At 37.1% G+C, this 21,200-nt stretch overlaps 1 protein-coding gene and 1 long non-coding RNA gene across 4 annotated transcripts; both read right to left on the reverse strand.

Moving 5' to 3' along the window:
• Positions 1-2,919: 2,919 nt before the first annotated feature.
• LOC106160006 (uncharacterized) lies at positions 2,920-11,422 on the reverse strand. Its single transcript, XR_015335057.1, has 2 exons — positions 10,940-11,422; positions 2,920-4,763 (listed from the first exon to the last, which is right to left on the reverse strand). It is a non-coding gene; the product is annotated as an uncharacterized LOC106160006 (long non-coding RNA).
• A 2,528-nt stretch (positions 11,423-13,950) lies between these two features.
• On the reverse strand, positions 13,951-19,295 carry LOC106160008 (uncharacterized). Of its 3 annotated transcripts, none has more exons than XM_013536499.3 (4): positions 18,982-19,295; positions 17,357-17,568; positions 16,312-16,425; positions 13,951-15,795 (listed from the first exon to the last, which is right to left on the reverse strand). In XM_013536499.3, the coding sequence occupies exons 2-4, from the start codon at positions 17,454-17,456 to the stop codon at positions 15,038-15,040; spliced, it is 972 nt and encodes a 323-aa protein (XP_013391953.2). In that variant the 5' UTR covers positions 17,457-17,568; positions 18,982-19,295; the 3' UTR covers positions 13,951-15,037. The 3 variants fall into 3 exon arrangements, with proteins under 3 accessions (XP_013391953.2, XP_086871615.1, XP_086871616.1); XM_087015489.1 differs by having other exon boundaries at positions 17,357-17,564; positions 18,978-19,295; XM_087015490.1 differs by lacking the exon at positions 16,312-16,425 and having other exon boundaries at positions 17,357-17,564; positions 18,978-19,293.
• Between the last annotated feature and the right edge of the window lie 1,905 nt (positions 19,296-21,200).

Consider the following 21,200-nt stretch of genomic DNA (forward strand, 5'->3'; position numbering starts at 1 on the left):
ATGCCTTGTATACTTGTATAAATATTTCACGAAATGTGCCATGATTTCTGGCCTGGTACATTGAAACTATTTAAGACCGGGTAATGTTGCAAAACGCACCATTTTTCGACTTATTTAAATATAGTGGAGCCGGGAAAAGTAACTTTACCAAAACGTCGTGCTAGTATGGTCGCCATGGGCATTGGAAAGCCATATGATATAGCAATTGTGCCCGGAACGATTTCAACGCGATGAACTTTTCTGTCAAGGCGGTCCAACCTTCAGACCTACCCAACTACCAGACTCGGCACCGAATGATCCTGAATTCATCGGTAGATCAGACCACACTACCCGTTTTCAAGGTGTGTGTCAGATCGTATTACACAGTATCAGAAGCGACACCGCTCTTGCCTAGTACGCGATCTGATAATAGTGACAATTCTCAGCAGGGTTGAAAAGCATTGCATCACCACTCAAAATTTGTTCATTCGGTGCCGAGACTGGTAGTTGGGTAGGCCTGAACCTTGAACCCCCAAAAAAGTGTGGTGGTAGGCGCATGTCTGAGATTAATTTCTTCTTATCAAAATGAGACGATTCAAGGCTGGTAGCCCCCCGCCCCCCCCCCCCCGCCCCCCCCCCCCCCCCCCCATATTTGACTGCGCCCCTTAGTCGACCACGTGTACCTTCATAAAACGTTGATGATGATTGTGACAGCAGTGCTCCCAAGGCCCGTGAGCTACCATGGCCAAACAGTACTTCTGCCTCCTTTCTGCCTCCCGTGAAATAGCTTGTTGGGACCATATTGTCAGCCTTGAAGAGCCCTCAATTTTATCTTGAATGTTCTGGTCCGTTTATCGGACTGCCCACCACCAAAATAATGAGTATCGAGGTCTAATGATTGTCTTGTGTAAGGATATTTAATACTTGTCACCAGTGGCCAGGGATCTGAGGGTCGAAGCTTACTCTTCACAGCAGCTTCCAAATGTGCTCTCCTACAGGCATTTGATTTACAATTCGTTGACCAATCTATTCAATAATAATAATAATAATAATAATAATAATAATAATAATAATGGTAAAAGTATGGACCATTGGCTCTTCAGTCGCAGTTTTAACCTCAATTGTTGTGGGGAGGCGGTTGTCGTAGTTCTAGATCTGTGTAAAGGGGGCGTTGGTGGTTAATGCAGCGAATCATAATTGTTATTAGTTTTTCTCTTACATTACCAGACTTGCCTGATTGATCGGGCAGGTGACCCTTAACGCGATTACTGACAGTTCTATTTGTCAATACACATTGCTCCTTCTAAGCTGACTCTTGCTGGTTTTCCTTTCTGACCATTACAAAAAGATAACTATCTAACACAAGTACGGCAGTCTCCTTTTCCAACAACGCAAATTCAAATTTAAAAAGGAGCAAAAAACTGAATCCGCCTGTTAAACTCGTTAAGTAATGGGTTGTTTTTCACAGCCATCACTATATTATGAGTTACGGGTTTTATAGTGGACCACACATCAACGAAAGGGTATGGGGAATCGAATGACAAAAAAAATGAAGAGGGCTGTCCTGATCAATATGAATTCCATCGACTCACATGTTGCCAGGATCTTACATTGGCAGAAAACCTTTTAAATCATACATAATTTAACCATTCTTCCGCGGAAAATGGCGTCGTCAAAACACTGTCATAATTTGATGAAGTGGATTTTATCTAGGGCATGGGCCGACTAACCCAACACATATAAGTTTGCATTATATGATAGTAGGATATTACTCTGTGTTTAATATTTCATAAGTGGGTAGTCTTTGTCATATCGTGATAATAAATTAGTCTGTGGACAATAAAACTATTATTGCTATTTTTCACAGATAAAGGCCATATATCATTAATTAATTACGCATTTATGATAATCGTATATGTACATCAAAAAGAAGTAGACTTGTTTGAATAGGTTGTCTTAGGTAATCAACATCAACCTGATGTCAAATAATAGCAATGCCCTCAGCCAGACAGGTTAATACAAGGTCATTTTTAAACAATAGTATTAAGGTATCAGCATCATGTGTACTACTTTATCTCAATCCTTTCCAGACGTTTATCTGTATGAATGCCAGATTTCCTGAGGGAGTGCACAATTTATGTATGCGGACATTATCTCGTTATTTTTGTTTTACAGTCTATTTATGTCCTCAGTCCTTCGGTGTTTTTGTTTGCACATTTCTAATAACACGTGAGTAGAAAACAAATGGCTTCGGGTCTCAAGGATGCTGAATATACATTTCCCCTTTAGTGTGGGACATCTCTCAATGTTTTTACCAAGAAAGTCAATGCTTTTATTTTAAAGGGTAGTAAAAATTTTTTTCTCCAGCTTTTATCCTTCAGATGTGACCGTTTTAATACTACCTGTAAGTCTTAAACTTATTTAATTCTTACTACTTTTTCTAACACAGCGACTCTTTTACAGAGTAATGGATTCTCGCAATGTATATTTTTATGTTTAATGGCGAAGTAAACCTCTATCTCTCATTTTAAATTACTATTTTGCAAACTGTCTGCATTTATATGTGCTCGCACTCTCTTGATAACAACTGTTGAGTTGTTTGATTTGTTTCTTCTATCCCAATTAGAGCCTGGTGCATGTACATACAGACTGGAGGAGTACACAAACAAAGCCACATCACCCATTGTACAAAGTTAAATATTTGCCTTAAGTTTTACTTCTGAAATGAGGTGCATTTCAGCTCAATTCCAAACTTTGGCAGACTAAAGATTACTGGAAAGGTGCAAACATAAAATTGAAAACATCTTCACTTCCCTCGCCACAAGCTCGCGCCGTCTCCCGCACATTCGCACACACGCACACACACACACACACACACACACACACACATCTCCGCGATAGCTACGTTAATATTGCCAAGACATCAAGCTAAACGAGAACTTAAAATTCAACAAAACATATATTTCAAAACATTTCCTTGTTGCCAGGGCAAAGTTACAGAAAACAACATAAAATAAAAATTATGAGTTAAAATGAATTCGCACAGATCTACACCAAGTTAATTCAGTTTAAATGTAAATTAGATTTCAGAATTATGCAAAAGAAAATATTTAAAAAGAAATTTAAGTCTTTAAAAATTCAATAGGATTTCTAGATGGCACATAATGACACCTCTGTGTTTGAGCATGACAGCTAAGTTATTTTTAGCAACTAAATGCTGAACATTAAAGTTATATCACTGCATAAGCTCTCCTCTCGTGTCGACTATCATTTTTAAAAAAGTTAATGATAATAACAAAAATGACAGTCAATTAACATCTACCTCTGATTTTTCACTGTAATCATTTAGCAATATTATGGATTCTTGCATATATATTTTAATATATAGCGCGGGTGTTAAAACTAATTTCGACTAATATCAAACATCTCTTACATCGAATTGCTATAACACTCCACAGCTATTGTACTCCTGGCTATAGTAATCAATTTTGTATTCAAATCCATTGATATATCGTATTGTATTGTAATCTACATATATTTTAGACAAACTTGGGTTAACCACGGAGTTGTGACAGTGTATAGATCTTTGGGTTGACTAAATATGTTTCAAGACTACCTCCGACTACCTCAGCGAATAGATTACGTTGAAATATTTGGTTTGTGTCGATGAGTTAACGAATATAAGTTTTAAGTACCTGTGACGGATGATAAGGTATTGACACGCCGATTGCTTTTCCCGCACGCTGTGCTACCCCTTTTACTTAAGGATCGAAGAGCGGGCGGACGGAAACTTAGGGTGCATTCCCATAGATTTTAGATCGATCTATCCCCGTGGGGAGTCTCACTAGATTACTGTCAGATAATCCGGCTTAAATGTCCGTCCCGCCTACTAAAAGCTGTAAGGGGGTAATTAACTATGGTGTCCGCTCGGCTGACTGCAATTTAGCCTGAACCCCCAACTTAATCTTTAGATCGATCTAAATCTCTGGGAAAGCACCCTTACATAACTAGGCACTTAATGTTTGTGATGTTCGGTGGTCAACATGGCTTTTTCCTTACACGGTCCAAGTACATTTTATTACCATTTCTCGATTCCTTTTCAATTCGGTTAAGTTCTGTGTGAGGCTTTAAGTCCAAACCAGAAGAGTAACTTATGACAGTTAATGCTGATTGGTCGAAGCGATGGTTAGCTAAGCTAGCGCCCTCTGGAGCGATGCACCTTTGCGTGAGGGCACATGTAAACCATGGAATGAGCAGTTTTTGGTAAAGATAAGGTCGATTTGACCACCCATTAAACCCACCTGCAAAAGACGGCTTATTTTTAAAGCTTGTTTTATTCAAGCCCAAATGAAGGCACATTTTTTCATGCAAGAAAAGTGTCGTATCAGCATCTTGCCCTTGAATAAGTATGTATCCATCTTCCCACATTAATTGGTCCATCGTACTCATGCTGTCATTTATATGGCTTCCTGCGTCTATCCATAGCACCCTCTCATATGTATCCACCATCTCCTTGACAATCACTGGTTTCCAAGCGTACGTGTGTAAATTACGAAGATGTGGCGGATATTTGTCGAAATCGAATTTTCTATATGTAACTCTGCACCACGTCTTCACCTCGGCCACCTGCTTCGGACTCAGGCCTAGGTCCCAAACCACTATATCCCGGTCAGGTGACCACTTATGGACACTTCCAACCAAATTCTTTAATCCAGGAAAGAAAAATGGTGAATTTGACCCGGTAATGAGTGTGAAGCTTAATTTCTGGCCTGGACGTGGCCTATCTGAAAGTAGATCAAGGAAATCAAATAATTTCACCAATTTTAATTAAAATTAAGTCCTTGAATTTGAACATGTGTAGATATTTTCATATCAATCTAACAATTATAATATACTATAATAGTTTATTTTATTTTAACAGTCGTAGGAATCGACGTTAAATTGAATGGGTGAGTTTGCGCATGGTGTCTCTAGAATATATTGGCCTCTATATGGTTGTCTTCGTCTTCATAGTGCGCCAAGACAGAATGTATATCGGTCTAAATGATTCATTTGATTGAATCTTTGTAAAGACTGTAAGCAAAATGTTTGTGTTGTAAAGCAAATGACTTACACTTCACTAATTACAGCTAATGATTAAAACGAAATCAAAAGGATAGGGAGTAAGTGAGTGTAAGATAAATTTCTTTAAGAGTCAACAAGTGTAGAAATTGTCTTCGTGGTAAGGAAAGATGGAACGTGTCAAAGTCATATGTAGTTCGATTTGTTTGGTTAATTTCTCAACAGATTTTCAAGTTTCGGACATGTGTAATACACATGCAAACTAAGGATGGATAAGGTCCAAGAATGAGTAATTCAAATAATATTTTTAATTGAAAACAAGTCCCTTAGAAATTACCTAATAAAGAATTGTTGAATGGTGGTTTGCATCATGAGAATGGAAAATTCCTTGTAATCACGCAAAGACAATGGAAAGAAAACAAGTAAATGCATGATCAGTACGGAGAAATAGAGTATAAATACTTATGAGATTGTATGAAAAGGCAGTCGGTGAAAAAATGTTTGAAAGCTCCAGGTCGCTATAATATTTGTTTCTAAAATCATTTGATTCATTTGGCTGTATCGAGATTCGTTTTTTTTTTTCTTTCTTTTTTCGTTTTTCTTTTCTTTTCTTTTTTATTTGTCAACAAAAGTCTTCTTTAAAAGAACTGATTTCTATTATTGAGCACTTTATTTAATGTCCTTTTATTTTAAAGTATTCTAAAAAAAGGTTTTAAAAACAATGTTCACCCTTTCCAAAAAGCCTTCGGCCATAGTTATGATCACTCCAACGTGTGACGAGGATGAAGTATTTTTATAAAGGGAACTGGAGTTTATGTAGGTTTCCGTATTTTCGTTTTCTGGTTTGTCAGTTTTTAGCATGCATATAGTGGTAGTTTTTATTTCTGTCACCAGATGGCATGGTTCCCTCCGGATAAATCATACAGGGACATCTAGCCACCTGCATATTCAGTCAATATTGTATTAACGGACGATGAATTTGACCCGGAGCATCATCAAAATCAATACCTGTGTAATATTATACAGTGGCTTGGTGAGATGTGGAAGAGTAAAAAATACCAACGTGTAAAGTTCACGAAATCTTTAGATTTTTTACTATGGGGACATTAATAATAAGACTTGATGGGTTGCGTGTGTGAGTTTTCTGAATAGAAGCTCCCACGTCTCTTTTTTTATTCCATAACGATGCAAGACTTACATATACACGCCAAACAGTTGTTTGAAGCACTCTATTCTATATAATTTATACAGGCCTCTAAGCTTTTTAAACCATTGTACGTCACAGTGTTTGTAATATTTTCAGTGGCTTTTGGTCCAGTCAACTTTTAATCTTCAATAATAATATGCTTAGTTATGAACGTTTTTCTAAATCCCGCGAAATCTGAAGTTGCACGGCTGCTCTATTAGCTTGTGCATACAAAAGAGGCCGATTAACAACAGAGAGTTTCAGATATGGTGATACCGACATTACAATGTTAAACTTTGACCTGATCACATGTGTGCTTATGAGCAAAATCCTGAATCCGTCCTGTTCAGCATATTTAGAGTCCGATGAATACCACCATTAATTTATTAATTAAGTTTATTAATATATTTTATATTTATAATTAAGTATTTCTTAATCTTCCTTGGGGCCTACTACACAATTCGAAGCAGGCTGCCAAACCGCAACAAGAACTTAAAACTCAGGATAATAATCGTAATGCTGGCGTGCTTGAGACGAATCGATCTAGTAATACATGTAGCACTCAGTAAATGCTGATATCTGTGCATTCAGCTGCTATGGTGAGTTGACCCCGAGACGGCAATGTTTGGTGCCCATTCCTATCTGGAATTAACCTGCGTTATCTTTCACACACTGCGACTGCCCTCCAACAGGGCCACAGAGAGAATCATTAGAATGTCTCCACTGTATGCTCACCGATATTAATCTGGCTTGCACATTTCTATGTTGTTCGGCTAGCACAAAAATGGCGCCGCCAACCAGTTAGTTTCTGGCAGAGAGTATAGGAGGAACACCTCCTTGTGCACGCACAGACATGTATATAATATACTGATATCGTTCTGGCACTGCACAATAAACAAGATGGCTTTGCCTGTGTACAATAATATATAATTAATGCGCAAAAATGTCCATGGTGGCTAATAATTTGAGAATTAAAAACAACGGTTGGTAACTAGCTTCGATACCTCATATAGATCCCGATCAATCTATGTCCAGCGTCATGAAATACTCAGTAGATCAACAGGTCACCAGGGGTCAAATTTTATGGTTTTGAGAGAGTATTTGGGATGATCTGTAAATACTGTATACTGAGTGTATGATGTGTCCACGGCGTCTTCAAGGATGGGCACTGCCTTATATAAGCAGTTTGGTACTGGAAAATTGTCTGTAACGCCAGAAAAGTCGTTATTTGTTTAGATTATATATCACTTTAATGAAAAAAAGCAATTAAAGTGGAAGTATTTGAACGTTTGTTGACAGAGGTGGGTCGAACACCCGAACAGGCATTTCAAATTAGTTTAATATTTCCAACAAAGTGAACGTCTTGGTATTTGTGAGAGCAAAATACATTTTGTAACTCCTCCATTAGCAACAAAAATATCCCGATTTGTTCGCTAGAAAATCTTTATAGTTAAAGAAAGATTACATCTATAAAACTGCTGTAAAATGCTATAAAAATGCTGAATGCTGTCTTGTTATATAAAATGACTTAATAACATTATTAAGGAGAATTACAAAGCAGCTAATTCTTAATTGCGACACGAAACTTATAGTGGCGCCGTTCAATTGACTTAGGTACCGGTAAGTACATAATTAATTTATTCATTTTATTCTTGGATCTACGTATATTCACTTTGTAATACACGCAAAATGACAAATATTCTTGAATGTAAATATATATTTATAATAATAGTAATAAAATTTAAAAAATAAAAGAAGAAAACGGAAGTGTGTGGGAATCGAATTCACACCGGGGTGCTTAATAGCCAAAGGCGTTATCAGGGGCGGATCCAGGATTATTTGAAGGGGGGGTCCCTTTTTGCCGGAAAAAAGATCCCCTCTTAGTAAAATATTATCTAGGTGCATGAAGGTTTCATGACAAAAGGTCCATTTTTTTTTCAGAAAAAGAACTCCCTTTAGAAATTGCCGGCTGCGAGCCAGGTCAACTTCTTCGGGGAATGTATCTCGCCTACTGCAACGCGTCCATTGCAGATGTGTGTGAATGGAACTTGAAGTGGGCAACTAATATAGATTTCTATTTGATCATTCGGCAAAGTAAACAGTCAATGGATTGTACAAATCAAGCGACGCAGATATACAATGTTAAGCTTTGATGAAAAGATTTTGAGAACAAACTCATATTGGCAGTTCTATGTGTGTTTTACGCTTTGTTGGAGACGAATGCATTACTTTTCAATTGTGTTACCAGATTAAATATACATGTTTGCTCGTAACGGTATTTAATATTACAGTGACATAGTATGACCATACAGTGCGTCAGTGGCCACAGCTCAACACAACTACATGTACGCACTGCATAACGCAATAAAAAAAGACCTTTTTAAATCATTTCTATCCTAGATCCCATCAAATTAAGAGTGGTGAGTTTTGGACGCACATAAATCTTAATGACATTGTGATAAATGGATGTTTTATAAATACATCTATATCAAGATTGATAGTCTTGTTATTTTTCCTGCTTGGTTTTATGTGTCGTTGATAAGTCAGTGTATTTGCATTCTGTGTCATCAATCATCTACATATAAAATATCACCGTCCATTTCACTAGCTACATGTGTGTGTATTATTATGCAACTCTGAAGATCTACCTAACAGATTTTATATATATATATATATATAATCCAAGCTTTCGGCCTTTAGATTATCCCCGAAGAAGGCCTAGATGCGGAAAACTTGGATTATATATGACATCTGTTAAGTAGATCTTCAGAGATGCATCAGTAATAATACTTATTTTTCCTTAGAGATCTATACAGCGAGTTGACATGAATCTTCAACTAACTATGTGTACAACACCTTCGACACTTGACATGATTCTGGTCCTTTAGGTACGTGTACAGGGTACAACACGTACCGGCCTATATATCAGAAGGATGAAAATCGTCCCAAATTTTTGAATTTCATCTTCTCAAAAACTATTCACTAACATTCGATGACATTTCGCCTAATATGAAACACGATATCGCCTCTAGTGCTTATAAGATTCGTCTCGAAAGCTTATGTGGTATTCAATATAAACATGATTGCTCAAACACGCAATATTATTACTCGCCTTGTAGTGCCCTACTTGATGACTTTTCCCAGTTAATCAACATAAATCCACTTTTGAATATTTTAAATGAATAAATAAAAGTACAGTTTTAATCAGGTTTACGCTCAGAAATGTAATTTTAAACAAATATGTAATTTATTAACATTTGGTACCTTTTTTAATTAGTTTTTTTTTCAATATATAATAAACATAACAAAACACAACATTAATGGATTTTATAAGTAGCTCCCCATAAACCAAGGCGAACGTGAATATTTTACCTATGTTCTCTTTTCTATATACAGGTTCGACTTGGATCACTAGCGAGTACCTGGTGACGTCGTGAGAAAAATACGACGCTACCGATTGTATGAAGAACATTTCAGTACAGACGAGGCACTTTTTTTTTTTAATTTTTTTTTTTACTGAGTGGCCATGTACCAAATAATATACAGGAGGGCGGAGTTTTCACGACAAACGTTCTTTGCAATGGCGTTGCAGGGATTTCATTTGCCCACAGACCATATGAAAGTTTCGATTGCTTGTTAGTTTTCTTTGAGTATTGATTTGATAATAACACAGCTTGTATGTAGCATGGAAACTGCATTGCTAAATTCGGGCGACAAACCAAAAAAATAACGCCACGGAAAACCTGTAACACTGTGGTCTTTTCTTTCGTTGCATATTTGTACGAGTGGATCAAAAATCCGTTCTCCAAGCGATTGCAATTATCCTAAGCACTTCTTGCAGCATCAAAAATATATTTAAAAGAGCAAATAAGGGCCCAGTTTCAACAACACTGGATAGTGTTATCTTATGAATAACACTATCCACTGCACAAAATTATTTTCATATGGACTCAATAAAACAAAGTTTCACAAACACTGCATACTTCTTTGACTCTGATATTGTTTTCCAGTGGTCGAAAATGCCTGCTGTTCTCAGGACAACAGTCCACATGATAACACTGTTATGCTGTGGATACCTCTATCCAGCGTTGATGAAATCCGGCCAAGATGTTTAAAGCGATTTTATAAGGAAACACGCAAAAAATTTACTGGGTCTTGGACTACCAAATATTGTTAAGGCCCCAAATTTGAATAAAGTCACCAACAGTACCAACATTTGAAACCAGGGATAACGAGAGACTGTTACAGTGGCAGCAGAGAGAGACCGCCAGTACTAGGACTTTGAAACCCAAGGTAACGAGGGACTGCTACAGTGGCAGCAGAGAGTGACCGCCAGTATCAGGGCTTTGAAGCCAGGGGTGACGAGAGGCTGTTACAGTGGCAGCAGAGAGAGATCGCCAGTACCAGGATTTTGAAACCCAAGGTAACGAGGGACTGCTACAGTGGCAGCAGAGAGTGACCGCCATTACTAGGATTTTGAAACCCAAGGTAACGAGGGACTGCTACAGTGGCAGCAGAGAGTGACCGCCAGTTTCAGGACTTTGAAACCAGGGGTAACGAGAGACTGTTACAGTGGCAGCAGAGAGAGACCGCCAGTACTAGGAGTTTGAAACCCACGTTAACGAGAGACATTTGCTGTGTAATGAAGAGCTAGAGTTGGTGTTTTGATCTGTAGTATTTCCGTCACGTCTTGGGATTCTTTCATGTACTTACCCAGAGATGACCTTAAATCGTCTGCTTTATAAAGGGATAAGTATCCAAAAGCCGTCAGAAGAATAAGAACCGTTGTTGTTGGTATTATAACATATCGCTTCATTATTCTGGCTGTTCCCGGTTATCCTATCGGTCCAAGCGACGACGCTGGTCTGTGACTGTGGGACCTATTATTATATAAGATATTGCTTTAGCAACGTTAAGCCACAGGCACGCTACCTGGCGGAGTGATATAGAAAACAAATACCGTTCACAATATGTTAGTTGGCCCTGTAGCGATGGCATTGCAAGTGCGTCCGGTTTATTTGTATATGATGCTTTTGCCTTGAATTAAGTTAAAGAATGAACATGAGTTACGTTTTAACTGGGAAAGACAGAACTCTTTGTCAGCGGATGAAGAGCAAAAATCAGGTGACTGCTTGGAGGGGTCCTTCCCAAAGTTTGAATCGTTCATTTAATTTGAGCTGCACAGTAGCCTTTCGATCTGTCCAGTATATAGAACAGGCTTCGAGGTGACTTTGCATTAATTGTAATTACATGTTGCTTATTAATCCTTTAGTATTATAATGATGATATCTTTGTAAATCTTGGTTCTTTTTTCTTCAATCGACCCCTGCCAGCATAGTAAAGATTCAGGGCGTTTTTCTGTACTTTATTAGACATGTCATAAGAAAGTTATGTTCAGGTAAATTCTAACAGAAATTTTCAAATTTTTTCTAGAATTAGTTTTAAATATTGAATTCATTATATTGAATTTATTAAAGAAAATAGTTTTACATCCTTTATTTTGGCAGTCTGCTGGGTAAATGACTATAGAATATATTTTAAGGGCGTTTTGTTTTTACTTTGATGGTCGTAGTGAGATAACAATATAATTAATTTTTCCTGAATTTATCCTGAATTTTTGTTTTCGAAGGAAGGCCACTCAAGACACTGTTCGCTGAAAAAAAGGAGAAAACAACTGATTTTTCCACAGAAACAAGTGAAAAACATGAATTTTACAGTCATTTGCTAAATAGTTTAAAATGAGTAAAATAAGTTTTGGTCTAAATCAACAATCTCCCTCCTAATTTCAATTTGGAAATTCACCTCACCGTTAATTCACCTCCAAGCATGCTCAAACTTGCGTTGCCCTTAAAACCAACTGGGTTTATTTAACACCAAATAATCTGCTGCGTTTTAATAGTTCAATTCAAGGAGACCCTTTGTATGTTTTATAATTGCCAATGGCTAAATTCTTTTCATTGCCAATGGCAAATAATACATTAAGAAATGTGATTGAAATATGGCATAATCACCTATGACATTATCACCTTTATCGCTGTTACTATGGTATTGAAAGTGCAATCAAATTGGTTTCATGCCCCGAAAGCTATTTTAACCGGCTTCCACATAAAGTAAGCAAACAAACACAGAGTACTGATTATTCGAGATTTTATTGTACTTATATTTATTATGGCTACAAAAGCCAAAATGGAAATCAAATGCCTGTGAGATATTATTATGACCTTGTAAGGTCTAATCCTCTACCCGTTCTTTTCACACTCCGTCCTCAGGCCTAATAGACAGTATCACATTTTTAATGAACTGGCCAGGATATAATGCGGGTGCGTTTGAATATAGCAGGGTTCATATAAATAGGCCTATAGCCAAAGTTTTTTTTTATTTTATTCATTTTTATTACTTCTCTGTTTTATATTTTAGCATGAACACATTTCAGAATGATTTTATTACTTATATTAGAACGATTTTATTATGTGATATTATTGTGGGAATTATGTGAATTATGGGAATTCCCGAGGTGGGAATAAAATAATAATTATCCAAATCATTATGCTGGTATAATAAATATAATAAATACATGTACATGTATTCACAACAAATGTTGCACGATTTTTTTTTTATTTGCATGGTTGCGAAAAGGCCATTTTCTTGGTCAGGAGGTCACTTTCTGGTTTAGCAGCCGAGGAAGACCCCACAAAGGAAAGCCAGGTAGAGGTGACACTCACGTCGTTGGCCTAACTTTCTATAGAACTGGGATATTTTTTTAAATATTGTAGAGTTCTTTGTGAACTCATAATTATAAGTAATATAAGTAAGTAAATATAAGTAATACTCATTTTTTCTTGAATTAAAAAAATCGAATTATTGTACTGTCCTGCAATCCGTAATCTGAACTACTCTTTTTTTAACCGAAATCTACACTCATTAGCACTCCTGTTTTATGTTTTCTGATATTTATGCTAGGTGGTCGCACAAACAGACCCTGGTGCATAAACGAAATGTAAACGTGAAATAGGAGTGCAGTATTTCGTGCAAGTCGGCAACCATACTTGATTTGAAATTTTATCGCAGACACTTTGTGTAGATCAAACAGCCTGATACATGGAGAGATTTTTTAGTCTGAATCGAGAGATCGAGAGAAATGTTCTCAAATTGGGAGACTCCCGACGAGATTGGGAGTGTTGACGGTTGAGTGTGTGGTAAGGAATACTGGGGAGGATGTTATACATAGTGGGTAGCTACAACCCCTATTCGAGAGGAAATAGACTATAAAATCATTTGACACGCGTGATATACATGTATTTGTAAGGTTACTACCGTCAATGGCGTTGATACCTGCAAAAATGGGGAGGATAACGAACCGTTTCAGTGTCTGCAACCCATTGAATATGGAGTGGAAATAATTGGGGAAAACTGCTACCGATGAAAAAAGGAGGTAGGGAAAGATAACCCTCAACCCATCAAAATGGGGAAATAAAGTGAAGGCAACAGTGTGGGTCTACTTGTATACAGTATCACCAGTAGGCGGCAGTGCAATGTAAGTGAGAACGGATTCTGCTATCTGCACCCTAAATAAATAACTTGATAGATAACAGGAAAATTGAATTTAGAATTATTTTAAAATTATTTTTATTTTAAAATTATTTTTAAATTCACAGTCATAATTTTAAAATAATATGATTATAAATGCTTAGTTACAGTTAGTGAAAAGGCTGACTAAACTCTCATGACAATACAGACTATATTCTCTTTATATGTACATGTACTATACACAAGATGAAGCACGAAAATACATGTATGACAGAAGTGATACATATATTTAGGGATATTGAAGCCAATCAAAATACATTTACTAAAGACCTTTAACACAATTTAACTGAGGCTAAAGCCATGAAAGAAATTATTCAATCTTTTTTACAACTGAAATTAAAACTTGATTACAGTTCTTTCTAATGGATAACAAACATTTACATTAACTCTGCATACTCAATGATGTAACTAAACTTTGGCATACTTTGATAAAAATAAGAGGCTTCTCAAATGTAATTTCACAATAAGAAATGGCCTTTCTACATCTAGCGTTTTATCTTGATAAATTATATATTTGATAAATAATGACAATTACATTATATTTCAATAAAAACTATTCAAATGAATGTAAAAAAGTGACACGAAAATGCCGATACTAAAAATGTGCAATGTTATAAATTAAAACACTTTGTTAAATATTATAATGTATCTACAGTATAAGTATCATAGTGTAAACCAACGCACAATAAAGAAGAGTAAAACACAGGCAGTGTATAGGTGACAATTAAAGGTTTTAAATATTTGTCTATGTAAAATATAGTTTTTACTGCATAAAACCAAATTTTGGCAACAACTGTAAGTTTTCTGAAATTGTAAGTTTTCAATAAAACCAAAGATATTTAAAAAAGGATTGGTTTTTGTTGTCGTGAAAGACAGCTTGTTCATTTCCATTGCATTAGTTAGAGGCCATTCAGAACATACGCTCATATCGGTACCTGCCTTGAGGAGCACATTAACACATGATTTATATGCCCCCCCCCCCCCCCCCCCCACACACACACACAGTATATAGACTGAAATATGAAAAATACTTTTTTGTATTTTTGTTAACTGTTCATTATGTCGACCGTAAATTTTATTTTTAGAAACAACATAGCTCAAGGAGAAAGATCAACTTCCTCACTGCTCAAATCAAATAATCATACATAAAAATTAATTAATCTGGTTGAATGAACTCTTCGTTTACAAAACCCACCTTTCTGAAATAATAAATACCCGGTTTAATCAACAAGGTTTCTTCTTGACATACTGTATGTTACTTTTATCACCATTCCTGGATTCTTTTTCAATATACCGAAGTTCCGTGTGAGCTGTCACGTCCATGCCGCTGGAATAGGCGATGAGTGACAATGCAGATTGATCAAAACGGTGATTGCTTAAACTGGAACCAGCTGGCGCTATGCATGGTTCTTCTAGAGCACAGTTCAACCACGGGAGTAGTAATTTATGAAAAACATTAGGTCTTTTAGACCAGCCACTAAAGCCTCCTGCAAATGATGGCTTCCTTTTTAAGGCCGTTTTGTTCACGTTCATATATTGGCACATTTTTTCATGCAAAAATACCGTGACATCACCGTCTTGCCCTTGGATAAGAATATAGCCATCCTTTGTCATCAATTCGTCTATATATGACATGTTTCCACTGAAGTAACTCCCAGCGTCTATCCACAGGATATTCCCTATATCATCAACCATATCTTTTATTATTGCAGGTTTCCAAGCGTAAGTGTGTAAATTACGAAAATGCGGCGCATAATGTTCAAAATGGAATTTTTTGTACGTGACTCTGCACCATGTTTTGATTTCTGCTACTTGCTCCTCTGACAGGCCTAAGTCCCAGATCACAATGTTCCGCCCCGGGGACCAATGATGCACACTTCCTACTAAGTTCTTTAATCCCGGGGAGAAGAAGCCTGAACTAGCTCCGCTAACCACCGTGAAGGAGTATTGTTTTGGCATTTCTTGCAAGCCTGGCTTCATCGCTAAAAAATATTATCATATAAGTACACAACTTTAAAGACGAAGTTTATAACTATTTCTCTACACACCATATTCTGTAGACTTTTGTTTAATATATATTTATTGCGGTTTCCAAAATATAATGAGAATAAATACCAAAATCATACACAAAAATGAAAACGTACAAACACCCACTTGCAAATACACACACGAGAACAATACAAAAAAGATAGTATGGTACTCCAGAAATAATCACGTTACATTACAACATCACATCATCGATTAATTTAACAATAAAGAATAATACCGCACTTTTAGGTATACGTCACATTTACAGTTATTATAACACACACACACGCGCATGTCAATTTAGTTTGAGTTGTGTACGCAAATGGTACATCTGTAAAAGTAATCTGTACACGTTACAATGCATGTGCACAGTCGTACTTTCACCTGTTATGTATTTTTAAACGTCGGTTCCATTTTATCTCATGTGTCAATTATCAATATTTTGAGGACTTGATAAAAACTTAACACACCTATGGGATTATTTTCCATAGATCTATGTAACTGGACTGTCTGAGGAATATTGAGAAAAGACGTTTTTTCAAAAACACCATTGTCTGCCTTTCCTTCTATCGTTTTTCCGTTGTCTGGAACACATACAAAGCAATTATAAACCACATTATCTATTCTTTGAACTCCAAATGTTGCCCCTAATCGCTTTAGGTAGATTTTTTCCATCGTGACAAAAAGGAACACCAACTTTTCTCTTAGCCCCCTATTGATGACAGTCTTTTGTAATATTGATCTACCGCCTATTTTCAACTTACTATTGTACCACAGAGGTTCTAGTGCAAACTGCTTTTGTTACCTTGCTTTTTTACCAAAAATGAACTGTAGAAATTTAATATGAAATTTATGCACCCAGGATACACAAAGCAGTCATGTAACAAATACACACACATTTTATATATATATATATATATATATATATATATATATATATATATATATGAGGGTTTGTGGCAATGACGTTGCAGATATTTTACGTGCCTACAGAGTACATGAACGACGGCTTGTAAATGTTTATTGGATTTTGATTCGATGTGATACATACATAATTATGGCACTACTCAAAAAATGTTTACTGAATGATTGAATCAGATGACAAATCAGAGACCAAAACTTTAATGTCACTGAAGACCTTGAATGTGTCAATACTTTGAAACTCAACCTCCTCTTACACGGGATTTGCGACCGTTTGGAAGTATAAATTTGGTTAACTCTCACCTCCTTTTAAGTTAGATTTGCCCAAAACATCAGTGCTAATGTTGTAGTCTTTGTCTTTCGTACATGTAGCATATCTGTGACAGCTAGTGGGTCATTACTCGTTTTCCAAGCGGTCGCATACCGCTGAAGCAGGGAGTTACTTTGGGGTTAAGGGAGGCATTTGCTGTGTAGCAAAGAACCAGCGTTAGTGTTTTGATATAAAAGATTTCCGACAGGTTTTTGGGACGCATTTCATGAACAGCACCATGGGATCTGAACTTAGATGATCTTGAATGACCTACCAGTACTCACCCAGAAATAAGCTTTTAATGTCTGCTCCATAAAGGTAGTAACTAAAAGCCGTTAGAATAATCAGAGCCGCTGCCGTTGGAACTATGATATATGGCTTCATATTATCGGCTTTCCAAGTGACATTACCGATCACTTTTGAGCGTCTACGCTGGTCTCCACGCCTTTTTGTTACACCGAGCGCTGTGCCAACGTGCAAATCATACGCACGCTACCTGGTGGAGTGAACACAAAAACCATACACAGTATGTTACTCACCCCATTTTAAAGGGATAATAACTCTTCGTTTCGGCCAAAAAATGAATTTTCCTGGAGATTTTAACAGAGTATAGCCATCATTGGAGGTCACGTGGTCTAAAGACAAGCTCAGATATCAGAATAATAGCTATAACTGCCGTTTTGTGGTAAAACAGAATATATTATATTTCTATGAGTTGTTCACATTGTTTTTATTGTGAAATATAGATCTCATACGAAGAGTTATTATCCCATTAATGTGTTATCTAATATGTTATATTATCTATGCACACTTTTAATTTCAAATATAAGATAACTAGTATAGGCCTATACATATAATGAACAAAACTAATACACTGAATTTGTTAAATTAAGAGTAAAACTTACAATGTTATATAAGGAAGAGTTAAACTTAGCCAACATAAGTTGGTCAACGTAAATGCATATTTTAATGACTATAAAAGTTTTGTAATCTATGGGAGCATTCACATCAAGAAGAGCCGAGGTCTAGTAAGGCCGCGACCTAAATATGGCGGACCTACACGAAAGGAAGACCGCTAATCTTTTAATGGTCTCTCCGCCTCCCCCAGGGGCGGATTTAGGCCGTCTTCTGGGTCTTCCGGAAGACGGTCAGATTTTTAAGTTTACATTGACGGGTATCTAATTTTTTCTGTCGGAAGACGGTCAAAAATGGGGGGTGGCGCAACAAAGATAATTTGGAATACTGTCAGAAAATATCTCTGGATCCGCCACTGTCCCCCCCCCACGCCCCCTCCCCCCCCCCCCCCCCCCCCCCCCCCCCCCCCCCCCCCCCCCCCCCCCCACGCGTTGTCCCTCGACCGGTTGAATTGAGCTGAGATTTAACTACTGTGCTCCTGCAGGAACGACGCGTGGTAAGGATTAACAGGATTAGCGGTCTTCCTTTCATGTAGATCCGCCATATTTAAGTCGCGGCCTTACTAGACTTCGGCTCTTCTCGATGTGAATGGTCCCTTAGTCTTTCGTAGCCAAGGGCGGATTTAGGCCGTCTTCTGGGTCTTCCGGAAGACGATCAGATGTTCAAGTTTATATTGACGGGTATCTAATTTTTTATCGGTCAGAAGACGGTCAAAATGGAGGATGGATCAACAAAGATAATTTGGAAGACTGTCAGAAAATAACTCTGTATCTGCATATCTGTGACACTGGGTCATGATTCGTTTTCCAAGCGTTCCAATTCCTGTGAAGCAGGGGATTAATTTGGGATACAGGGAGAGATTTGCTGTATAGCCAAGAGCCAATGTCAGTGTTTTGATATAAAATATTTCTGACAGGTTCTTGGGACGCATTTCGTGAACAGCACCATGGAACATGGGGATCTGAACTTAGATGACCTTAAATGACCTACTTACCCAGAAATAAGCCAAAAGCCGTTAGAAGAATCAGAGCCGTTGTCGTTGAAGTTATGACTTATTATTATCGACCTTCCAAGTAACACTGTCGATCACTTTCTAGCGTCTTAGCTGGTCTCCACGTCTTCTTGTTACACAGGGCGCTGTGTTGCCAACATACGGGTGATCAAAGTCACCCGCACGCTACCTGGCTGAGTCAATAAGAGCACAAATACTTTTAACAATGTATGCTAATCGACCCTGAAGCAGTGGCAATTTTTCAATAACAACAATACAGGAAAGATGTTAAAGGTACAAACAAGATAAAAAATGATGATGCACAAAATAGGTATTTTTTCCAAATTTGATGCAATAACACAAATGTAAATTATATGTAAATTATATAAAATTCAGTAAATACAAAAAAGAGAAGAAATTTAGAAAACAATGGAAACAGTCATAGCTAAATGAACAACATGTTTATAAACAACTTCTTAGATTGATGTATAAAGGAAGAAACAAATATAGGCCTATCGGTAGAATAATTTCGATGTAAATAAATGTATGATGAACGCAGCTTTTCTTTCCACAGTACGTGGTTCGTTTTGTGTGTTTCGGTTAATTTGATATTATTCTTATATTGATGCCCAGGGGTTGTTTATAGGCTTTACATGTGAAGCATACCCTTCCGCATACTGAAAAATTAAGTATGCAGATAAATTAAAATACAACTTCTTCGTGGCCCCAAGGGAATTCACCACCCCCAGTGGCGGATTTTTTTTTTTTTTTTTTGGGGGGGGGGGAGGGATCAAGGGGGTCCTGACCCCCCCCCCCCCCTTCGATTTCTGAAAAAAAAAACCGCATCAATGGTCCCCTCTTGAAATTAGAATTTTGACTAGTTGAATCAAATGTCACCGTTCGACTTCTAAAATACCGAAATTTAGGGGAATTCCATGTGAATAATGCAAAATTTACTGGGTGGTGGGGGTGGGTTATCGATGTTGGGGAAGTATAGGGGTGGGAATGTATCGGTGCCGGGACGTACACGGTATCAGTGCGGGGGGGGGGGGGGTACATTGTATCAACATGATCCACAGACATGCTTGACTGCGCTGCATATATAAATGCAAGTTGCACTGATTCAATCTAGTAATTAATGAAAATACCATTTTAGCTCAAGTTTCTACGATATCTAAAAGTTAAGCGAATTGTGATTTAACATCATGCAGTAACATTATTACGGTAAGTAACGCGTATTTGGATTAAGACCAATTCATACAAATACAATCGGTCTTTTTACCCGTGAACCACTTAGAAATGGAGCAACAAAGTGCTCGACAAGCTTTTTAAAAAAATCTTGTCTTAAGAGATTCATTTTTCATCCAAAAGAGAACGAGTCGAACGATGTTAAATTAGCCTACCTGTGTGTGCAGAAATTTTAACTGCTCTTTCCTGCAGTCTTTCTCAGTGCTATTGTTTGACCACTAGGGGGAGTTGTGGTCAAAATAATATTATAGACTGGACTAAGCCTGTGCCCCCACCCCTTCTTCAAGGTTCATTGTCATTGTAGATTTCTTGGTACAGATTGATTCCATAATGCTGCATTTAAGATTGTCATTTCACTGATCTTCGCCTCCTCCCAATTTATAATATAAAGTGATTGTTGCACGGTCCGTTATTGCTGATATCCATTCTGATAGTGAAACCTGTCTCCCTGCTCTCGTGAATGTTCTTTTTGATGTTACAGTCCAATCTTTCTTATGTCCCTTTAGACGGTAGCCAAAGTGTCTAGATATTTCCCCTGTGTATGTGACAGGACAAGAATCACACGGGGTTTTTGTTACACAACATCACTGTACTCCTCTTTTTCACTCTTATTCTTCGGATGTACTAGGATGTTTCTAAGTGTCTGGTGTGGTTTCATGGCTGTGCTGATGTTATATCTTTTAAAGATCTGTTCGAGTAATCCCGAGAGACCTTTCAAATATGGAATAACTACCATGCATTTGTTCTTGTTGTTTTCTTCTCTTTTTGTTCTTTCTCTTTGATCTCTTCCGTTCTCTTTTGGATGTAAACAATGAATCTCTTAAGACGATATTATACATAAATCATCCAGATGAACTTATTTTCTAAATTTTTAAAACTCTGATATATTTTCGTTTATGATTTCTTTGATAAATGAATAGTTCTCCAGGAAATTTGGATTGTTGATCTTGTTTTTTGTCCAAAAGAAGGAGTCG

Source organism: Lingula anatina, chromosome 6 (genome assembly GCF_051362555.1).
Source record: "Lingula anatina isolate TDL-2025a chromosome 6, LinAna3.0, whole genome shotgun sequence".
NCBI classification, from domain to species: Eukaryota; Metazoa; Brachiopoda; class Lingulata; order Lingulida; family Lingulidae; genus Lingula; species Lingula anatina.

Bases quoted from the DNA above. Each gene is read 5' to 3' on its own strand.
- LOC106160008 (XM_013536499.3), bottom strand. From the start codon at position 17,456: ATGAAGCCATATATCATAGTTCCAACGGCAGCGGCTCTGATTATTCTA. The intron at 16,426-17,356 runs GTGAGTACTGGT...TATGTGTTCCAG, and splicing joins CATTAAAAGCTTATTTCTGG to ACAACGGAAAAACGATAGAA. The intron at 15,796-16,311 runs GTGTGTTAAGTT...AATATTTTTTAG, and splicing joins TATGGAAAATAATCCCATAG to CGATGAAGCCAGGCTTGCAA.